At 33.6% G+C, this 24,409-nt stretch overlaps 1 protein-coding gene across 1 annotated transcript in view; it reads left to right on the top strand.

Moving 5' to 3' along the window:
* Window positions 1-24,409, top strand: part of LOC150101143 (ubiquitin carboxyl-terminal hydrolase 24-like) — an 824,883-nt gene that overhangs the window by 213,603 nt on the left and 586,871 nt on the right. The window contains exons 14-15 of the mRNA XM_090401261.1: window positions 6,959-7,117; window positions 22,181-22,264. Coding sequence (XP_090257387.1) covers window positions 6,959-7,117; window positions 22,181-22,264 — 243 coding nt within the window. The remainder of the gene's footprint in view (window positions 1-6,958; window positions 7,118-22,180; window positions 22,265-24,409) is intronic.

Genomic DNA, 24,409 nt, shown 5'->3' with positions numbered 1-24,409 from the left:
CATTGTTATTCAGTCTACACATTTAATGACATTGGAAAGGATTTGACAGGCGACTTAGCTATTTGCTGATGATGCAAAGATAAGCAGGGTAATCAGAAATGCAATTGGTAAAATGATTTGAATAGGCTGGAATTGTGAGAATGTGAAATGGTTCCCAATTAATTGTTAGTAAATGTGAAGTAATGCACTTTGGTTTGATAGATATCCAATGTCATATGATATTGGTGGGATTATGTTAGAAGAAACTGATCAGGCTAGGGATCTTGGAGTTTAGTAGACAGGAAGTTTAAGTTCAAGGGTTATATAACACAGATTGCAAATACAACTCAGAGGATAATTGCAATGCAGAAACAAATTTCACATATAAGGATAAGAAAGTTATTTTGCCTCTTTACAAGGCCTTGATACAATCTCACTTGGACTGTTGTGTGCAGGTTTAGTCTCTGGTTTCCGTGGTGATTCTGATACAGTGGAGACAGTGCGAAGAAGAGTGTTAAAAATGATATCAGGATTACAGAATACGGATTATGACTGATTGAGAATTTGCAGACTGCAGACAGTGATCTAACAAGAGACAGAGGGGGGTGATATGATCGAGACTTATAAACTTCCGAAAGGGTCACACAGGATACCAATAGATGGAATGTTTCACTTTATGGAGGGTGGGGAAAAGATGAAAGGGCATCTTTGGAAGTTGAGAATGAATATCATTAAGAAGGGGTTGAGAACTAGGTTATTTTCTTATTGTGTGGTGTGCGATTAGAATGGATTGCCATTGGATGTTGTATGTTCAAGTAGTGTGAGTAAATTCAAGATTAGGTTCTAATTCAACTATTCAAGAACAGTTGGTGCTGTAGCCCAAAAAAACTTGGAATATAGTATATGGCTATCCTTGATGACTCCCTGAATGTAAGCTTTTGTAACTAGGTGCATAACAGGAGATATTGTTTGTAGTTCATATAATCTACTAATTAATGAACCCCTTCCCCTTCACATCTCTCTCATTGAAGAAACTGACTATAATTGCCCATAACGCTAGAATTCCATTTTCTTTTCTATCTGTAATAGCTCAACATCTTTGTCCTGGTTGAACTGGTCACCCTGCTTATTTCTTGTTACGTTAAGGTTTTCAGAAAAAAAAGCTCAAATAAAGAAAGTAGGAAGGCAGTCTTCAGTAACATCTTGTCACTTTCTTGTTAATTTTTTCATCTTTATTGTAGCCCAAAAAATCTTTCAGTAATGATAGTTTGAAAGGAATTCCAGGCATCGGTTCTAATTTCCAGTTTCTAGGTTCTAATTTTTGTTTTCAATCTATATATAAAATCAGATTTATAGTCTTACTGAAACTCAAGTTTTATTGTAAAATGAAATATAACAGTTCAATTGGTTGTTTAGCAAAATTCAAACCTCAAAAAGATTATTCTTTTGTTCAATCAGATGAAGTTTGTTGATAACTGCTTTGCAAGTAATTATGTTAGAATATAAGTTTGAGTATGAGATCAGTACTTGGTTTTTTGCAAAAAATTCAGAGATATTAATTCAACAGATATAAGTGTTTTAGTTCTCTCAGTATCATTAGCAACGCTGAAAGTAATAGACACTCTCTTTCCTGAATCTGTTGAATCAGTTTAACTTGACAAGATGTACAGCAATAATAAATAACTCACTTTTTATCTCATCTTCCCTCTTAGGTTCAGTTGCTTATCATAGTCAAGTAACTTGGCTTCATAGAAAGTGCTTTTTATTCTAGTTCCCTTTTTTCACACTCAGTGAATGAAAGTAAGGGTCAGATGAGAGTTACAGCTAGATTACTGGTAGGTGACCTCCACATACACCTTTACTGGATGTCGAGAACTGATCAGGACTTTTGAACAAATGTCCAAACCTCACATTCTTGTGGTGTACCGCATTAGTAGTTACAAGGATTGAATAGATAAGGATAAGCTTGCAGTATACAGTATTATTTATTAGATATATGAAGAGCCAAAGGCTTCAATTCGGCGACATATAACTTGTTTAAGTTAAGGGATGTTACATCCCATATAGTTTCTTAGCTGAATAAGAAACTCAAAGAGTTTCATGCCGAATATAGTAGAAACTATATAAAGTTCGGCGATTCCAAGCGTAAGCAAATACCTGGATACTGCAGCAACTGACCCTAAAGGTAGTGCAAGCTGAGGCAACTCGTGTCAAAGGTGGAGCAAGCTCCGATCACTATTCTTGATATTTACCCATAATGTGAACTGGCTCCTAGGAGCTGTATTATTGTTCGACATTATGAGAGAAGGTCACTACCCAGACCGGTTTCAACCTTTATTGAGGTCTCATCAGTGAGTAGGCAAACCTAGTTAATTATGAGAGAAGGTCACTACCCAGACCGGTTTCAACCTTTATTGAGGTCTCATCAGTGAGTAGGCAGACCTAGTTAATATCAAGTTTGTAGCGAACAGAACTTACAACCCTTCTACGAGTTTTGCCATGAGGTGTCCTAATAAATTATTAGATATATGAAGAGCCAAAGGCTTCAATTCGGCGACATATAACTTGTTTAAGTTACGGGATATTACATCCCATATAGTTTCTTAGCCGAATAAGAAACTCAAAGAGTTTCATGCCGAATATAGTAGAAACTATATAAAGTTCGGCGATTCCAAGCGTAAGCAAATACCTGGATACTGCAGCAACTGACCCTAAAGGTAGTGCAAGCTGAGGCAACTCGTGTCAAAGGTGGAGCAAGCTCCGATCACTATTCTTGATATTTACCCATAATGTGAACTAATACAGTATTCTTTGTTATTTAGCCAACCAACTTCTATTCTGTGGCTTAAACTAAGAGACAATGTTGTTAAAAGAAAGTGAAATGTCTTGCATGCTGAGATGTTTGCCCAGTTAAACGAGGCTCCCACTGTTTTTGTTAGAGCACCAGATTGAACAGTAAAGAGTCAGCTACTGGAACAAACTCAGTATCTGCAGAATTCAAGATGGTCACTATTAGCATGTGAAGTATTAGCATAAAAGAAGTGGAACTGGCAGAACGAGCAGTACTACATCAACATAACTAGTGTTACCAAAACAAAAGACAAAAACAGCTGAAATTTTTCTAAATAACAAATACAGATGTTATGTTCAGGCAATAATGATCAGGAAATGGAAGAATTAGCTGTAGTATTCATCACTAAATATAAATATAATCTTAATCCTTTCTTTTAAGCTTACATGGTGATCCAAATGCATTTTTGAAAATTATTGACTACATAGACTTGTTGTTGCGCCCATTGTATGTCTTCAACCAACAAATATTTTTGTTGGTTGTAGACATACAATGTCTACATTAACACTAATAATAGGACTCTAGCGTTGATGTGTGTGTGTATATATATATATATATATATATATATATAATTTTTTTTTTTTTTTTTTTTTTTTTTTTCACCAGATCAGGCCAACAATTGTTGTAGCGGTTGGTCAGTAACTTTAACAACCAGTCTGATTGTAGTGTAGCTTGTTTTCTGTGTATAGTTGTATGCTCCAGAAGATGACCTTGACATAAAGGTCGAAACGTCAAATGTAGATTTTAGTTATATTAAACTAAAGTTTTTATTCAAACACGGTAATTGTCTGCATAATTTTCAAAAATGCATGAATATAATCTTGGCAGGCATTATCAAGTAGAGTAATGTAAAGAAATATTAATTTTTGTACCTGTACTTCTACAGAATGTACTAAAAGAGAAAGAGAGGAATTTTTTTGAGTGATTACATAAGGAAGTTTGATATAAAAAAAAATGTTTATCCTTGTTGGAGAGCTAAACAGCAGAATGAATATCAGACATAAGAAATATTGTATGAAAATTTGGAGAACAGAGAGCACAGATGATAGTAAGTACCTGCTGGATTTCTGTTCAGACATGTTCCAGCATAAATTCCCATGGAAAGAAAACATGAGAAATAAGGGAAATCCTCATTTATTATAGGAGGGTGGTCTGAAAAGTTCTCAGCTTTGAACATAGATGGCAACACTATCAGCAAGATTTTTTTTTTTTTTCAAAGTTGGTACATCTGTCATAAGCATCTATGTGAAATTGCAAGTCATTCTATCAAGTAGTTTGTTTTATACAGCTATCCGAAGCAAAAGTGTTGTCTGTATCCCTTGAAATGGATAAAATTGAGTATCGTGCAGTTATAAAATTCTTTGTAAAAGAAGGTTTAACACCAAAAGAAATTTATTCATATAAGCCAATTGGAAAGAGAATGCAGGGTAGACCTCAAAAAAGTATATTGGATGGATAATGAGACCGGAACAGATCAATATGGATTATACCCGTCACTAGCATTATGACGATGACGAGAAATTCATTTGAAGCTCATAAAAGTTTATGGGTGCTCTTCTCCTTTGTTTTTGATTAAGAAATGGGCTGCCAAGTTTAAATGTGGCTGTACCAGCCTTGAAGATGATCCACGTGAAGGACATCCAAAAAGTGTAACAACACCAGAAATCATTGATCAAGTGCACGATATGATATTGGATGACCGGTGAGTCAGTTGAAATTGCTGAGACTATAGGCATTTCAAAAGAACATGTAGGATATATTTTGTATGAAGAATTGCAAATGAAAAAGCTTTTTGCAAGATGGGTGCTTCTCTTGCTCACAGCAGATCAAAAACGCACTCGCATGAAAATCTCTATACAGTGCTTGTAGCGTTTTGACAAGAATAAAACTGATTTTGTGTGTCGATTTATTACTATGGACGAGACTTGGATTCACCATTATACACAGAATCCAAACACCAGTCAAAACAGTGGACAGAAGCCGGTTGTTCAGCACACTAAGAAGACAAAGTCAGTTTCATCAGCAGGAAAGGTGATGGCATCGGTGTTTTGGGATTTTGTTTATTAATTATCTTGAAAAGGTTAAACAATAACTGGGGAATATTATTCTGATCTTTTAACCAGACTAGATGAAAAAATTCGTGAGAAAAGACCTGGTTTGCAGAAGAAAAAAATCATCATTCATTAGGACAGTGCACTTGCCCACAAAGGTGTTTTGGCAATAGGAAAATTAAGGGATCTGCACTATGAATTGTTGGGAATAGGACAATTCCCCACATTCAGTTCCCTCTGATTTCTATCTCTTCCCAAAATTAAAACTCTTCCTTGCTGGTCTGAGTTTTTTTTTGAATCAAGAGATGATTGCAGCTGTAGAGGGGTATTTTGCAGATCTTACTGAGAACCACTACAGGGACAGGATAATGGTACTGGAGCATCGCTGGAATAAATTGTTGAAAAATAAAAATAATTTTGAAATTATAAATTTGTTTTTTCATTGTTAGGCCGAGAACTTTTCACACCACCCTCGTATTACTGTTCATATCACTATCTTCACTGGATTAGGACATGAATATACTAAGAATTTGAAATGGGAAGTGATTATCATTTAGTTTTGATCAGAATAAAAAATGAATTTCATACTGAAAAAATATTACAAAAGTTTTAAAAGAATTGGTTGAGCTGCTTTCAAAGGTGAATTGTGGCCTCAAATATTCCGGAAGAAATTAATGTTTGAAAACAAGAATCAGAACTCGAAGACCTCTGGCTGACTGTGAAGAAAACTTTGATTCATCCAGAGTATGATTTTTATGCTAGAGCTATATATGAGGTTTGTTGGTCAACCTGTAGTACAGTGTTAGCCAAATCCCAGCTCACGAGCCACATGCTGCTAACAAAGTTGTTTGCTATGGCTTTCAAGGCAGTTTTGGTTTTAATTATGTTTATCAGAAAAGACAAATTCATAAATAATATTTTTGTCAGATTATTATACATGGAAAAATTATGGAAGAAGAAGTCATATTGAAAGATCCTGGCAAGAAAGTCAGCATGTATTCTGAGAGAGAGTGAATACAGAGAAATGAGTAAAAGTAGCTGAATGGTAAGAATATAGAAGATAAATACCAGGAAGGTGGCTAAATGCTGTGGAGGTCTTTGAAAAGGATTAGAAATGGAGGAAAGAATTCTGTAAAAGGAATCAGAGATGATAAAGTTGGCATAAAATGTGAAACTAATCTGTATAAATGTTTTACATTAAACAACAAATTACACGATAACCACAGTAATTAACTTTAATGTAATGAAAGTACATCTTAATTACTGTGGTTATCATGTACTTTGTTGTTTACAGTCATGCCACAGGTACCTTTAAAGATTAAATGTTTTACATTGGCTGCACTGCATAATTCAGAAGGCTCATTCAGAAGGTCAAATTCCAGATAATTGGAGTAAATCTCTCATAGTACTAATTTCTAAAAAAGGAAAATAAAACTGAATGTAAGAAACAGAGGAATTCCCTGCTAAGCATTCCAGGCAAGATTTATGCAAGCATACTTGAGAAAATGTTAAGAAAAATTGTGAAAAGAAGCTTTGAGGAGAAGAACATGCTTGATTCAGGCCACCCAGGGTTTGTCAGGATCAAATTTTTACTTTTATACAGATGCTTTAGAGATCATGGAATATAATAAAGATTTGTTCTTAAGCTCTGTAGATTTGGAAAAAACATATCAAGCAGTACATGGTCTTTATTTACATTGTAAATAAGCAGTTAAATGCATTCTCTCAGTATAAATTATGCAAAATCAGTAAATTTCATTGCATAATGAATTTGACAGTTGTATTATAAGAATTCTTCTTTATAGGTCAGTTTTTTTGCTCTTATTTCTAATTGCAGTTTCTGCATTTCATTTACCATAGCTGAAGACATCATTTTCCCCTCCGTTAAAATTTGCATTATTGCAATATTTTTCATTTAGTGGAACTGCGCTGATTGCAAAGTAATTGTTATATTAATTATTTGGAGTTATCATTCTGCTTTATATTTAAACTGCAAATGAATTATTTTTTTGATCTGTCTGAAAATTTATTATGTTAAAGCTGTTCGTATGATTAATAATATTTGTAATTGTTTTAGATCTTAGATTTGCTCTGGAATTTAGCACATTCACCTGCACTGCCTACCCATCTAATGGAACAAGCTCTTGAAGAACACTTTAGTATTCTTAATGAAGGATTTCATAAAGAGCAGACTAAAAGAAATTATATTCTTAGATGTATTGAGGACATTAAAAAGGTAATAAACAATAATATATTTCAAAACTGTGTTTCATAGTATTAAAATTTTCAGCATACTCTTAATGGATGATTAACTGCCCTTAAGTATACATTAGAAAACTTGGACATACTATGTAAAGATTGTTACCACGTTTTTTAAGATAAGCATAAGATTTGCATACTGAAATTCACTGTGGTGATTATCTGAAACTTTTATGATGACAGAAAATGCTGAAATTATTAAATGTAAGATTTAATTTATTATGTTAAAGCTGTAAAATGCTGAAATTATTAGAAACTGCAAATGCAAAACATCAACACTTTTATTTATTTTATTTTATTTTTTGTATTCTGAACCTTCATATCATTGAATTATTTCAAATTCAGAAATAACTTATAAAGTAATAGCATGGGCAATAAATTAAATTGTAATATTCATTTGTATAATACAGTAGTACAGTGAAATGCTGATTACCTAAATCATCAATTTTCTGAATCACCATGGCCCCAAAATCTACTTTTCGTTTACTGGTTGTTCTGCTGAAATATCACTACTGCCACTTAATGCATTTGTTTCTGATTATTTATTTGAAGATATATGCAGTATAGATTAGAAACAGCTTAATTTGTAATTACAGGAGTATAAAAATCAAATGTTGGCTTTAGCTACTGATGTGACATAGACTAATGTGAAAGGTTGATAAACTGGTGGTACTCAGGATATTGAAAAATATCAATGTCAATACAGCAGTGGACCTGAATGGTATGTCAGCTCATTTGCTACGAGAATGTGCAAGTGAACTGTCATTGCTGCTGGTGAAGTTGTTTAATCTAAGTCTCAGCTCTGGCAAGGTTCCAAGGGAGTGGAAAGACGGGTAAGATAGCTCCATTACATAAAGTCAGCTCTAAGACAGAAGTAGGAAATTACAGACCAATTAGTATCTCTGGAGTGGTGGTTAAAGTATTGGAAAAGTTGGTTAAAAGTAAAATTCAGTAATGAATGGATAGGAATATGATAGTGGACAGCTTGGCTTTGTAATAGGGAGATTCCCTCAGTTATTTATTCATATTTTATAATAAGGTGACAGCAAAACTGGATAAAGGAAATGGCTACACTATGATACTACTGGACTTTGCAAAGGCATTTGATAGGATACTTCATGGAAAATTATTACATAAATTTGAGCAAATGGGAATGTATAGGAGGTTGGTGATATGGATAGAGATGACTGATAGACATCAGAGGGTGGTGTATCGTGGTGTGGAATCAAGATGAATGAGGGTGACTAGTGGGGTACTTTAGAGCTATATACCAGGACTGCTACTCTTTAATGTGTACATAAATAATATAGCAGAAGATTTGAAGGGGAATATTCATTTGTTTGCCAATGATGCAAAACTATGGAGGGCAATAGTTGATGTTGCCCTCAAGATGTTGATACATTAACAAGTAAAGATAAGGAGGTTATTATCCATCTTTATAAGGCATTGAATCAGCCACATATTGACTATTGTGGACAGATTTGGTTCCCTGTGTTTCAAGGGACTGGTAGGAGGTGGAGAGGATTCAGAGTTGAGTGACAAAGCTTGTTACAGATCTGTCGAATGTTCCCTATGAGGATAGATGGAAGGTGTGTGGGTTACATAGTTTAGCTGACAGGCAGAGGAGAGGTGATATGATAGAAACTTATATGTTACTGAAGGGATTCTATAAGATTGACACAAAAGAAATTTTTCAATATGTGGGGGAGTAGAGGGAAAACAGGGGGGATCACACTTGGAAGTTGTTTAAAAGGTGGTTAGTAAGGGTGGGCAGACTAAGTTCTTTACTTGGAGAGCGGTGAATGAGCGAAATGGATTGCCAGAGGTGGTTGTGAGTGTCCCAACAGAGAATAAGTTTAATGAGATGTATGATAGGTATTGTGTTAATGGATAGTATGGGTCTCCTGTGATGAGTCTCTTAACTCCATGGTGGAACAGTATAAATAATAATAATAATGCTGCTCTATGAAGATTACACTGACAACTCTGCATAATTCAGGACTAGTCACAGGGTCAAATTCCAGATGATTGGAGTAGAGCTCTCATGGTACCCATCTATAAAAAGGGAAATAAAACAATGAGAAAGTTACAGAGGAATTTTTCTATGAGTGTATCTGGTAAGATTTATGTAAGCATAATTGAGAAAAAGAAAGTTAAGAAAAATTGTGAGGGGGAAGCTTGAAGAACAACAAGCTGGATTCAGGCTAAATAAAGGTTATCACAATCAGATTTTTACTTTAAGGCAAATAGTTGAGAAATCATGGGAATATAACAAGAATCTGTAGTTGAATTTTGTAGACATGGAAAAGTTATATGGCAAGGTGTCAAAAGAAAAGCTGTTTTTAATGCTATAGTTATATAGTGTAAATGGGGCATGATATTAGGCAATGTGTAGTCTGTATTTGGTTGCAAGTCAGCAGTTATAACTGAAGGAGATACAAGAAGATGTTTCCACTGTTATTCATAATTTTTTAAAATTTTATTATTATTATTATTATTTTATGTTGGGTAAGCTGTGTGACGGTCGGTTGGTCAACCTATGGTATATTAGTACCATGTATGTGAAGAGAATTAGGAAAGGAGGAACTTGTTCACATTGGATTTGAAGGCCTTCTGTTGTGTGTGTTATATTCTTTGGGAAACACATGGATGGCTGTTTTCCAGAATGCAGCAAAAATGAAGGAGGAGAAAGAGGAAACTTGTTCTATGAGTATGGAGTTGAACTGTGAAGAGATGTTGGATGGTATCTGTATATGTTTCAGTAGATTTGGTAGAGAGGGTGGGGGACAGGGAGTTGTTGAGCATTACAATGGAAATATTTATAGAAGATAAGTTTTAATAATGGCAAACCGTGAGCAGACATAAATACAAAATTAATAATGGAAAAACTCACATAAAAAGATTATTTAATAGTATAATTTTCGCCTGTGTCACAGGCATCGTCAGTACATTTTAAGCTCAAATTAAACAATAACTGACAATTCCAAAAAGCGCCACCTAAGTAGCTACTGTAAGATAACTAAAAAGGTCAATAAATTTCCTATAAAAAAAAAAAAAAAAAAAAAAAATATATATATATATATATATATATATATATATATATATGGGACTATTAATGTGAAGATGTAGGCCGAATAACTGGACTTCACTGAAGTTCAGTATTCTTCACATTGTGATGATATGAACATTATGTGATGGTTAGAACATTACTGCAAGAGGACAAAAATCAATAATAAACTACTTTATAGCAAATGAAAAAGCAGTAAACCTCTTCCTAGATGTTAAAATTAGAAGAGGACTAGAAATCGACTCAGATCCCTATTTAGTTCATGCAAAACTAAGGTTTTCACCATACTGGCTACAAAAAATGCAAAAAAATAAACAAACTAGAGAAACAAAATCTAATTAAAAAGTAAGACTACTAAATGATTCAAGTATAAGAAATTTATACTACTATTTAACTACTTAAAAAAAATAGAAGAAAATGAAGATATTGAGAAAGAATGGAATAATATAAAAGAAATTATTGCATCAGCAGCATATGCAAGTCTAGGAACACACAAAAAATATCATAAAAATAAAAAATTACATATATGGGACAATGAAATAAAAACAATAATTGAAAATAAAAAGCTGGCTTTTAAAAGATGGTTAAGTAGCAAAAAACAAGAAGATGAAATTGAATATAAAAAAAGACGAAACCAGAAAGAGACACAGACAAAGCTCGGAAAAATTTGTATCATATCTAGAAAATGACATATACAAAATAAGACCCAGTGCATACAAAATACTAAAACTCAGGAATGCAGATACAAAAGAAACTGCAAATATAAATTGTGAAATAAATGTAAAAGAATTCTTGGATTACTTTACAGATCTTTGAACAGATAAGACTGGCATCAAAAATAATTACACCAGAAACTTACAAAATACTTTAAATGATATAATAACAATGAAGGAATTAAAGGACAGCCTAAATAAAATAAAAAATGAATAATCAGCAGGAGAAGATGGGATAAACTCTGATCTGCATAAATTTGCTGGAAAAAAATTTCATCAAAGATTATTAAAATTTTTAAATCATGGAGAGTTTGAGAGCAGTTGATGATGAGGAGAAGAGATTGACTGTAAGTGAGCAAGAGGTATTTGGGGAATTGAGCAAACGATGTTAATAAGGCTGTTGGACTTGATAATATATCACTCTATTTTTTGAAGGAATGTGCTAGGGAGTTGGCATCTGCATTGACATACAGCAATCCCTCAATTAGTGCACCTAATGCATTCTTTAAAACAGGCGCATTAATCGAAAACGCACTAATCTAATATATATATTACATAATAACCTATGGAAAACAGTATAATTCATTCCTCAAATTTCTTTTTTGAGCCCCTTAATTTTTTTTATAAAAGAATTAAGGTCCTCAGGGCCTGGTTAAAGGAAAACCACGAAGCTGAAAGACAATAGAACATATTCAGAATATAAGTTTTATTATTCTACTTCTTAACAAAGAATTGAGTAACGTAGTTTGGTGGGCCTTTTGTTTTTTTTTCATACAACCGACAGTATGGCCCTATTGCCGCTTCTACTCTTTTGCAAATTTTACTGCTTCTCTCTTCATCATCGAATCTTTTTCACACATCCAATTTTTTGCTCACTAATTCTTTTACTCATGATTAAAGCTTAGGAAAATACTTTAAAATAAAAAAATAGTAAGGAAAACACACTCATATAACATTGCAAAGGAGGCACGAGATACGACCATCAAAGTGCTATGTAATTATAGTACGCCCACACTTTTGTACAGCTTCGCTTGTCTTGGTGCCAAGAATAATCGATTCATGCTGAAGGGGAGAAAGAAATGAAGGATATACGAATCGGTCGCCAACACGCAAAATCACGTGCTTTATAGATAACAATTTCCCAACTGTTATACGAGCAAAATAGTTACCACTTTAAAAACTACGATGATTATAAAAGAGAAGTTAATTTTCTGATGTGTAATAATTAACAACCCATCCCAGAAGACGGATTGATTACCCTATTATCGGAATGGATTCTCCTTTTTATGACATGCGCAGAAGTGTCGAAGGATCTCGAATCTGTGGGCGTACTATAGCAGACGACATAAATATTGGTGGTAAATTTTGGAACATAGTATACATAGTGTACATGGAAGTAGTGCAGTAGGCTGTTAAAAATAACTTTGTAAAATGTTTTAAATAGGTAACTAAATTATTTCATTCTAGTGATTTTTTAAAATAGTTAGCCATAAAAATGTATAGATAGAAAATTTTTAAAATCTGTAATATTTATTTTTAAGATGTATATAGGCACACTAATCGAATTTGGGTATAAAAAAAAATGATGCACTAATCGAGGGATTACTGTATTTGTTTAACACGTTTGCTGCCAACTATGAGTATACTTGTAGTTGGTATATGAGCTTCACAAGCCAACTAAGAATATACCCATATGTCGATTACTAACCACCTATACCAAGCACGAGTTAACCCTTAGTATAAGTACCTTAATTTGGACTCTTCGCTTGTGAATAAAGTGGAGAGCACGTCTGGGGGCTTGGTAGAAGGGAAATAATTTCAGCTAAAATACAGTATATTATATATATATATGTGCCTCAGAAGCCAACTACGAATATACTCGTATGTCAATTACCGACCTCCTATGCCAAGCACGAGTTAACCCATAATTTGTAAATCAAATTAAAACTAATAAAATCAATAAAAATAATAAAATGAAATCAATAAAATAAAAACCAATTTATTCAAATTACGAATGATAAACTTTAAAAAAATTTTCCATGCACAGTTTTTCCTGGCAAACAGGACAATAATAACATGTTTCGCGTCATTTGTCTCATGTACATACTCTGCATGGCTTTGTTGGGCGATTCTTTTTTTCTGTAGGTGGTAAAATTTCCAAATAATGAAGATCCCGAATCCTGCTGATATTCTGTGATGCTGTAAGCTCATTCCTTCCAACAAAAACTGAGATAAATTGATCTCTAAATTTTAATGCATCATTGCGTTTCCAGTAATTATATTATAAAATTAATGCGCATCTTGAATATATATATCATAAATGCTTATTGCCAATTTCTTTGGCCATCTAATTGTCTTTCGTAAGGTGGAATAGTAAGAAAGCATTTGATCAGAAAGATCGATGCCTGACATACCCAAATTATAATCCCTAACGATATTTGGTTTTAATTGAATTTTACCATTCCGATTTTTCGCTTCAACCATTTCAAATTTGTGCATATTTGAAATGGAAAGAACTTCCCTCTTAATCCTTCCATTTGCAATGATGAATTCATTAAATTCATCATCGCTCATATTAGCGTAAACTTCTAATTCTTTATCAGTAAGTTTTCTTTTACTGGTCATGGCAAAACTGAAGGATTTTAGAGACTAGACGCAATAAACACAGTCGTCAGCACATGTAATATATAGGTGGGGTGATATGAGATTACTTGTAGTTGGCGTATGAAACAAAATTTTGTCTGATAAGCCAGCTACGAGATTACTCGTAGTGACCTTGAAGACGCAAAAGCGCTTGGCATGTGGGAACAAATTATACCTGAGGAGCATGGCAGTGAATGTGTCAAGTTCCAAAGGAGTGGAAGGAAGACAAGATTGTGCTGCTTCACAAGGGATCTGACAGAACTCAAGCATCAAATTATAGGCCTATCTGTGTGTCAGTTGTTGTGGTAAAGTGTTGGAGAGGCTGGTGAGAACCCAGGATCCAGAATTGGGTTGACAACAATGGTATTATCTTTGATGGAGAGCATGGATTTCATAGAAGGAAGTCATGTTTTAGTAATCTGCTTACTTATGACAATAAGGTGACAACTTCATTGGACAAAGGAGATGGATACACAGTAGTATACTTCAATTTTGCAAAGGCTTTTGATAGATTACCATATGATAAATTGATAGTCAAACTAGAGTGGATGGGGTTGGATATTAGACTAGTACACTGGATCAGAGATTGGCTATCTGATAAGTATCAGCAAGTTGTGTATGGGGGAGCAATATCCCAGAAGAGGAAAGTCACTTGGTGTGTTTCAGGTGTCTGTTTTAGGGCCATTGTTGTTTAACTATGTTAATGATATTGAGGAAGATTTGGATGGGGCTATTCAGTTGTTTACAGATGATGCAAAGTTGGGACCAACTATGACAAGTAGAACAGATGTTGTGGCCTTACAAGAAGACCCTGAACACATTTTGTGAATAGGCATGGGAGTGGGGATACCAGTTTAATGTTGCAAAATGTAAGGATTTTAGATTTGGGAAACAAAGATGGGATGTAGTATTTATGCTTGGTAGGGATATACTGTTGGAGGTGTAGGAAATAAGAGATCTTGGGATGATGGTAGATAAGGACCTAAAATTTAGAGGACACCTTGCCAAAATTGTGAGAACAACTCAAAAAATTCTGGGGATGATGTAGAGGATACTGACTGGTAGAAGTAAAGAGATTCTTGTTCCATTGTATAATTAGGCTACACATGGACTACTGTTCACATATTTGGTCACCTGGTTGTCAAAACGATGAAGAGATGTTGGAAAGGGCCCAGAGGCGACGGACTAAAGTAGTTTCGGATCTCTGGAATGTTGAATGTGAGGAAAGGTTGAGAAGATGCAATTTATTTCGTGAAATGGTGGGAGATCAGGGGTGAACAAGAGGTCATCCCTGGAAGCTGTATAAGGAGGGTGTGCAGAAGGAAGTGAGAAGAAGGTTTTTTGTATGCAGAGTGGTGAATGATTTCTGAATGCCTTGCCTGAGGGTGTGTTTTCCCTGCAGAGAATTTGAATGTGTTTAAGGCATGGTATGATGAGCTGTGTGTATGACAAAGGGGCCTACTGGATGAGTCTGACTTCATGGGGTCTTAGGGTAGTAGTAATAATAATATTTAGAATAGACATTTTCTCAGTGATACTCTAATTAGTTTCTGTTACAAAAAAATAACATCATATTGTTCTAAATTGTATAACACACTGAAATATTTGCTATATCATTCCCTCAACTTAAAACACTGAAATTTAAAATATTTCTGGCAAAATTTTGAGTCATGTCAAAGGAGTGAATATCTTGTTTTTCCAGTAAAATAAAGAAATAGACTTTAAGTAGATTATAAATGGAAAAAAGTTATATAAATTTTTATTATAACCACAGAATTTTTGATCACGTCTTATGGCCACTGTCAGTGCAATTAAATAGTTTCATAATGAAAAAGTCAAATTTCAAATGTGAAATATTAGAAATATGAGGGATTATTACTCTATATAGAGTAATATGCAAAAAATGTAATTAAATCATAACAAAAATATACATGGACATAAATCTGTAGCAAGAGGAAGTATTCAAGCTAGTCAAAACACTTTTTCATTTGTCTTTTAATATTTAAAGATGAGAGGAATCTTAATATCAATTAACTGATCTCATACAGATGTATCATTTTTTTCTTCTTCTTTATTTTGTTTTGACCTTGATTCTTCATCTCACATGCAAGCAAATTGCCAGAGTACAGTGCATTGCACAACAGACAGGAATACTATTAGTGGGATATAAATGACATGATATGGATACTGGCTTTAGTGTACGTGTGGTGTGCAGTGCTTTTCTGCAGTGAGTCTTTGGATTCCACAGAAGTGTCCCCTAGTAATAACAGTAATTTAATGTCAAAAATGTTTTTCACTTGGTTATACTATAAATTAAAGATATCAAGAAATCATATTCTTGGTTTAATCCTTTATCCAAGTGTAAGTAAACAAAGTTTGCATGTGAAGTAATTTCATGACTGGACTATATAATACATAGCCCATAATGCATGGCATTACACACACCCAAAAGGATGTGTGCTTTGTATTATGGAATACTAAAGCAATCCATTTGAAGTCTTTAGTCTCTGTATACAAGTAGCCCAGTTGTGAAGATACTTGCAAACTTTGTTTGCTTACATTTGAATAAAAGATGAAACCAAGAATATAATTTCTTGGCATCTTTAATTTATAATCATGGTATGTCAAGTTGTGCTAATGGTAATTTATATCATGTATGTGACTTAGTTTTCATCTCTGGATATTTTTATTTATTTATTTATTTTTAAATAACTTGTTTCTGTGGATATTCAGAGTTTATTTTAAATTTGTGTACTTTATCCTGATTCTGCTGTCAGATATTTAACATGTTAATGGGTTCCTTCAAATCCTCTTAACAGTATTTTAATTGTTGAAAATAGATAACCTCTCTTCCATAATTATCTTGAATTTTATCTAAAGCTGATTGCTCTGGTGTACATTCTTCAGTTGTGAAGTTTAGAACATGGAAAGTAATATTAATGAGTACACTTTTATTTTGATTGTGTATTGACCTAAGGATACATTTAAATTAATACATTTATAAGCATCTGTATGAGACAAATCCACATTGAAAATCTTAGTGTTTGGCAGTGAAAGAAGAGCATATTGATCAAAAAGAGAGAGAAAGAGGCAGTGGATAAAAGCATGTTCTTTGCTATGCAGATATTCATAAAATTCAAAGATGTGATGAAAAAAGTTTCAGATTTTTTTTTTTTCATCTAAGATAATATTTATGTACTATTTTATTCCCTTCCTTTCAACACTTAGTTTCTGTACAGTTTAATAGTTGAACCCAGAACTTATGACACTGTAGAAAGCTTTTGCAGAAGTCCTGTGTTCTGAAATTGAGAAAATTTAACTCCAATTTCCTTTTTATTTTGCTAAGTGGAAGAAGATCTGATGATTCATTAAATCCTTCACTTATTGCTAACTTGTGTTTTACAAAAAGGAAAAAAAAAAAAAAGATAAAGTCCAGATCCATTGATTATAGAGAGTGAAAGCAGTTATGTCATCATTGACCAGAAACTATTCCACAGACAAAGTGGACTAAGAATGAGAATTGTGAGAATTGCTATGGTTATGGAAGCCAGTCTCCATTGCACTGCTACTTGATTTGTTTTCACACTGCAACTGCCTGTTAGAACATTTTCATAATTCACCCTTGGGAACAAATTTCTTGTTAGTGGATGTCACTCCACATTTGAACTTGGAAAAACCCATTGTTTTAGTTCTGCTAATTGTATGTGCTCTGAAAGCATGCAGTAATGGATAATTCAAGTTATTGTGGCAGTTTGTTTCTAGTTGGAAGCAAAACTTGATGTACATATTGCTTACTAGAGTCTTTAAGTAGATATCATCTCTGATTTTTATTCATCAGAATTTTTTTAAAAATCTAACCATGGCATGGGCATAGCATAGGATGACTATCATGCTTATTAGAGAACAGAAGTGGTTAAAAAAGCATCCTGAAAAGTATAAATTGGCTAAATCCCATATACAATTCAAAATTTAGCCAACCAAATTGTATTCTATTAACTTAAATGAAAACAAAATGATGGTGCAATATCATTATCATGGAATTTCATGCTAGATGGGACTTTGCTTAGTCCCCCTCCCCGGCAATGCTGTTTCCATCAGGAAAGCATGAAGCGAAAAATGAAGTCTGTCACCCACTCGAACAAACTCCAGTTCAACAGAATTTTATATGGGCACTATGAACAGAAGTATCAGCTGGCAGAAGAATAAGAGTAGTACCAGGCCAACGTCATAAAAGAGAAAAACAGATGAGACTGTTCTGAATAACAAATTTAAGATGTTATATTCAAGCAGATAATGATCAGATTGCATGAGGATAATGTTCATTGAACATGAAACACAAGGATAATCTTCTATCTTCTTGATTGGTAGACAATATCAAGTTGAGTGAATGGGAGCAGACATCAGACAGTGATAGACAAAAATATGAAATTTTTCCCATTTTTGTCTAGACAGTAAAACTTAATTGTGACTGTGATCCTACAGAAGATGCATCTATGGAAAAAGTGGAAAATTTTTTCATGTCATTAGAGAAGGAAGCTGATATAAAAAAAAAAAAGGAAACATCCTTGTTGGAGATATAAACAGTAGACTGGGAAATGAAACCAGATCTACAGAAATGTTTTGTAAAAATTTGAACAGAAGATAATAGCAAATATCTGCTGGAGTTCTGTTCATGTCATGGACAAGTCATTACTGATACCAGTTCCAGCATAAAGATATGTGCAAATTTACATGGAGAATCATCATCATCAAATTCCTGATATATACCCTCAAGGGGTGTACAGGATATGATAGTACTACATGAAAATTTTACATCATTATTAACTTCCTATCTACAATTTTCCTCCAAATCAGTCTGTTAAATTTCAAGATTCTAATATTATCAGGTCTTATATTTCTATCGTCTAAGGCACTTTGTACCGTATCAATCCACCTATATCTTGGTCTTCCTCTGGGTCTTTTTCCTGCCAACCTGGCAGAGAACACTTGCTTTGCTAATCGTTCCTCTCCCATTCTGCTTAAGTGACCATACCACCTGAGATTAGCTCTGCTAATGCATTCCTGGATGCTGACAATATCAAGTTCTTTCCTAATATCTTTGTTTTTAATATGATATTGCCATTGATTCCATCTGTTCATGCCCCTAATTTTTCTCAGGACTCTCATATCTGCGGTCTCTAGTCTTTGGTCAAGTGTTTTACTTCTGACCCAGCTCTCAGATCCATAAGTTAAAATTGGTTTGAACACAGTCTTGTATACAGCTAATTTAGTGTTGTGGCTGATTTCTCTCTTATTCCATATAAATTTATTCAGTTGACTTCCTACCATACCAACTTTGTTGATTCTGTTGTCTATTTCCATATTTAACTTGCCACCTTCACTAAAAATCGTGCCAAAGTAGCTGAAATGTTTTACTTGTTCTATAAGTTCTCCATTCACAATGCAGTTGATATTTTCAATGCTGCTTCCTGTTTTCCATTGTCTTTTCTTGCTATTGCTGATTTTCATACCCAATTTATTACAACAGTTATTCAATTTAGTCAGGGAATCTTGCAGACTTGTGCCAATTTATTTAGAAGTCTAACATCATCTACACAAAATAAAGAGCTAAGATTAACACCTTCAATTTTGATATCAGGTTTAATACCACTTTCGTTCATAATGTGATCCATATAGATAACAAATAAGAGAGGGAATAATATACATCCTTGTGTGATACCAGATTTAACACTAAACCATCTTCCTGTACTTCCTTCAATTCTAACTGCTGACTTACAACTCAAATAAAGACTAAGTATTGCTTGATATAATGCCCCATTAACACCATATAACTGTAGCGTTTGGAATAGCTTCTCTCTTGGCACCTTGTCATATGTCTTTTCCAGATCTACAAAACTTAAATAAAGATCTTTGTTATATTCCCATGATTTCTCAACTGTCTGTCATAAAGTGAAAACTGATCCTGATAGCCTCTATTTGCTGAATCCAGCTTGTTCTTCACCAAGCTTCCTTTCCACAATCCTTATCAACCGTTTCTCAAGTATACTTGCATATATCTTACCAGGAACACTCAGTAATGAAATGCCTCTGTAATTCTCACATTCAGTTTTATTTCCCTTTTTATATATGGGTACTATGAGAGCTCTACTCCAATCATCTGGAATTCGTCCCTCTATCCAGGCCTTCTGAACTATGCAGTGCAGCCACTGTATGATTTTTATACCACCATACTTGAGCATTTCTGGTCGAATATCATCTACTCCTGCTGCCTTTCCACTTTTCAGGCTTTTGATGCCTTTTTCTACTTCAAGTATGGATATGTATTCCTGATTGCATGCTGGATCAGTGTTTTTTAGCACTGTGCTGTCATCACTGCTTGTTTCATTTAGCAGTTTTTCAAAGTAATTACTCCATACTTCAAGGATATCTTTTTCTCCTGTTTTCATGTAACCTTTATCATCTCTAATTCCTTTTACAGTACTTATTTCTCCATTTCTGAGTTTCTTCAACAACCTCCAGAATATCTTGCCACCATCTTGATATTTATTTTCTGTGTTCTTGCCAAAGTCCTCCCATGACTTTTGTTTAGCTAGTTTTACACAGTGTTTTGGTCTCTTACATTTGTCTCTGTATTCTCTAAGTGCAAAAGCTGACTTATTTGCCAGGAACTTTTGACATGCATTCTTCTTTTCCTTCACTGCCTGTTTAACTTCCTGTGTCCACCATGGAGTTCTGGTTTTTCTATCCTTGCAGACAACCTCACCACATGCCTCTCTAGCTGAATCAATCAGTGTTTTCTTCAGGGCTTGCCACTGAATCTCCAAGGTTTGGTTCCTGCTCTCAAACTCTTTCATTTTTTCTTGAATAATATTTGTGTATTTTAGTCTGCAGTTCACATCTGAGAGCTGCTCAGCTTTTGTTCTCTTTAAAACTTTCTTACATGTTCTTCTTTTCAATATGAAATTCAGTTTTATCCTACTCAAGACTAAATGGTGATCACTTCCAATATCATATCTTCTGTACACTCTGGTGTCCTGCACCTGTGAGAAAACATCACTATCAATAATAAAATAGTCAATGAGTCTTTTCTTATTCCTTATCTCTTCTCTCCATGTGAATTTTTGCACATTTTAATGTGAAATAACCAGTCCATGTCCTGAGCAGAAATCAACAGGTATTTGCCATTATTATCAGCTTTGCTCTTTTCTCCAAATTTTTCCAAAATATTTTTGTATGTCTCACAATCATTTCCTACTCTGCTATTTAGATGCCCAACAAAGACCAACTTTTATTTTTTCATTGTGTCCATTGCTTTCTCTAAAGCCTCAAAAAATTCCTTCACTTCTACCTTAGTAGAACCTTCTGCAGGACCATAGGCACAAATAAGTCTCATTGTCCAGTTCCCCATTCCAATATTAGCCCGCATCACTCTACTTGATATTGCCTGCCATTCAAGAAGATTAGCCTCATATTTAGGGTTGAATACTATGGCTACGCCTTCTTTTCCTTTATTGTCATTGCCTGAAAATAACATTTTGTATTTATTGCTCAGAAAGATCTCACCAGTTTGTCTTTTTTGTTTCAGTCACCCATATTATGTCAATCTGATACTTATCCAATTCCTCAGCTAGCTCCATTTCTTTGCTATTCAGGGTCCTTATGTTGATAGTACTGATCCTGAACTCTGGTGATGTTGAGTTGGGGTGTGTTTCAGGATTTGTTCCAGTAGCTGAATTTTCGCTGTTCACTCTGGTTACCTGGCGAAAACAACAGGGGGCCTTGTTTAACCAGGCGACTCCCCAGCTGGCATGAAATTCTGTCATGTTGTACCATAATTTTATTTGTATTTAAGCCAATAAGAATACAATTTGTTCTGTAAAATCCCAAATTTCTGGTGACAGACTGCACCCCAAATGGGGTGCAGTCTGTCACCAGACCTGTTCAGTTTTACACTGGAAGAAGCAACCAGTAAGGCCTTAAAAAATGAAGACTCTGGAATTAAAATATATGGGAAAAAATATAACAAATTTAAAATTTGCAGACATTGCAAAAGGTGATTACTTAGAGTATCTCTGCTGGATAGACAAAGAAACGCAGATATATGGAAACGATTAAAACAAGAAATAACAAGAATAGACAAAATCCAAGAAAGAACACTGTGATGGTTTGGCCATGTGACCAGAATGGTAACAGAAAGACTACCAGTTTAAGCCCTGAATACAATGATGGAAGGTAAAAGATCCAAAGGACGGCCCAGAATTAGATGGATAGACAAAATAAAAGAGGACCTGAAAATCAAATCACAACAAGCGACACCAAACTGGACGGAATTGTTCGGACTCTCCCGGGACAGACAGAAGTGGAAAGAGTTCATTCAGCCTCATCATCATCCACATAGATGATGGAAAAGAGAAGAAGGAGAAGATGTGTAATGAAATTTTCTAACTGCTCAGTATTCACAAAATTTTACTCAATACTGTCATATAAGCAAACACATCTCTCATAAAATAATCTCTTTATTTTTATATTTTCATATGATTTTATGTGTGATATTGAAAGAGATTAGTGATTCTATAATAAAAACTTGCATTAAAATCACAATCTCATTTTTTTTCAGGGAATGCATATTTTACCATCTTTAAAGCTGTTACATAACATATGTAGGAGCATACTTAAAACTGCCTACTACAAACAAGATAAAGTAAGTTTCAGATTCATTCATTGTTAAAATCATAAATTACTTTTTTCTTTATATTGGTATAAATCTTTTTTTTTTCCCAGATTGCAAAATTGTTACACAGCAACATTTGTCTCTTTTGAGAAGCTCTCACGTTTCTCAACAAACAGCAGTCCTCCTCTTTGCTCCTTTTTTTCTGTTGTTATATATTGACAAGAAAAAAATCAGGTTTCTAACTTGATTTATTTTCTCTATTTTGTTGGAACTGTCAGAATTCTAATTTCTACTTTTTAAGCAGAATTAAGTATATATAAATTCACCACTTCTTTGAAGATTTTCATTGTAGAAAAATGTTTCACTCCATTACAAAGTAATTTATAGTTAAAAAAGAAATTCTTGTTTTATCCTTACCAAGAAAGGGAATGTGAGGTAAGTTCATGATTAGCTACTTGTGTTTAGAGGTAGATGACTTCATATCAAATTATACCGGTATTCCATTATGCCCAGTATACGTTCCATTGGATATTGTGTATGTTGCCATGCATTATGGAAAGAGTCACTTCCTAGAAATCTCATTAGTGGGACTAGACATTTGGAGATACTGAAAGCTAAATGAATGGCAGAAATAGATCAATCAATGGTAAAAGAACTAAATCATTGGTAGAAATCATATGTTCCTACTTGAATAAAAATAAAATATAATTTATTTTGTAACCAGTTGAAAAAAAAAAAAAATTCTACAACCACTGTAGCAAACACCACTATAGCAAAATGATGAATTATAATGAACTATGAAAAAGTATTGCCTAAGTCCCATAGAACCAATGTATTTAAGTTCACTATTACAAGTAAATGCTGAAAATAATACCATAATCAGTTGACAAAGAAAATAAATGGTAGGAAATATGACAAGGAAATTGTGGGAAATGTGACAATAGAAAATTGCAGGAAATAACAAAAGAAAATTATGAAAGAAAATAAAGCACACAAAATGACAACATGCAATATAACTTTTTGTAACATAAAAAAATAACTAGATGAGTGTCAAATTAGAAAAATCTATAATTACCATTTACATTTTGAAAGATTATATTAGCTTAAATTAATGCCGTTTATCTGAAATCGTTATGATGAACTGCTGTAAATTATGTGCAGACTAAAATTTTTTTACAATTAAAATAAAAAATGTAGATCAAAAACTCGTATTCTAAATCAGAAATTAAGAATTTTTTTTACCTTATAGATAAAGAGTCTTTCAATACAAAATGAACTACTAACCAAACAAATTGCTTAACTTTTATTTAAACTTTGAATTAAAAAGTACTGTATATTTTGCAATATTTCTTTAATATACAGTTGAAGAGATCATTATGCCTGCTTTACCTATTGGATCTCTGTACAATCAGGAAGCTGATGTTAACACCAATTGTGTCTGTCTCAGACTGACTACTGCAGGATGCCTAATGTTTGTAACTGGAGGGAACCAAGTTGATTGGCTATTGTGTTTTCAGGTTATTTTTGATTTTAATGATACAGGCTGCATAGATTTAGTTTACTGTGAAGATTTCAGGTAAGTGACATTTAAGTTAAATTAATATAACATTTTGAAATTTAATTATTAATTCTGTATTTTCATTTTTATAATTGTGCATACCTTCTAGTTCTTTCCTTTCTCTCCCATTATTGCTTATATTTGTGCTTTTTCAAGTTGTCATTTTTTTGTGCTTCATGTATAGTTCTTGCCAATCCTCTGTGTTCTGTCATCACCGTATGATTTCATTTCCTTCCTTCGGTTCATTGTGATTTCTTTTGTTTCTTGGAAATTCTTTTGTCCTGTTTTTGGGGATTTCATTTATTATGTTTTGCATTATTTACTATGATTTCTTTTATTTCCTGATATTTCTTTTCTTCTGTTTCTGGCATTTCCTTTGTTCTCTTTCCCATCACTTTCTTTATTGCATTTTTTTTGTGTGTGTGTGCGTGTTATTTCTCCATGATTTATTTTGAGAGAAAATGAGCAAAGCAGCCAAAGTAAATCCAAAAGAATTTTTCCCTATTTAGCAAGTAAGAGAAAGAATGATTATGAAAATATGACTTTACTCACTGCTGATGGTAATTAAGTGACAGAAGCAGAATAGATAGTTCAGTTACTAAGTGATCACTTTGTAA

Source organism: Typopeltis vanoorti, chromosome 12 (assembly GCF_054136105.1).
Source record: "Typopeltis vanoorti isolate ZY-2024b chromosome 12, IOZ_Tvanoo_1.0, whole genome shotgun sequence".
Classification (NCBI taxonomy): Eukaryota; Metazoa; Arthropoda; class Arachnida; order Uropygi; family Thelyphonidae; genus Typopeltis; species Typopeltis vanoorti.
Note: the sequence above shows the minus strand (reverse complement) of the source record. Positions and strands in the feature narration are given on the sequence as shown.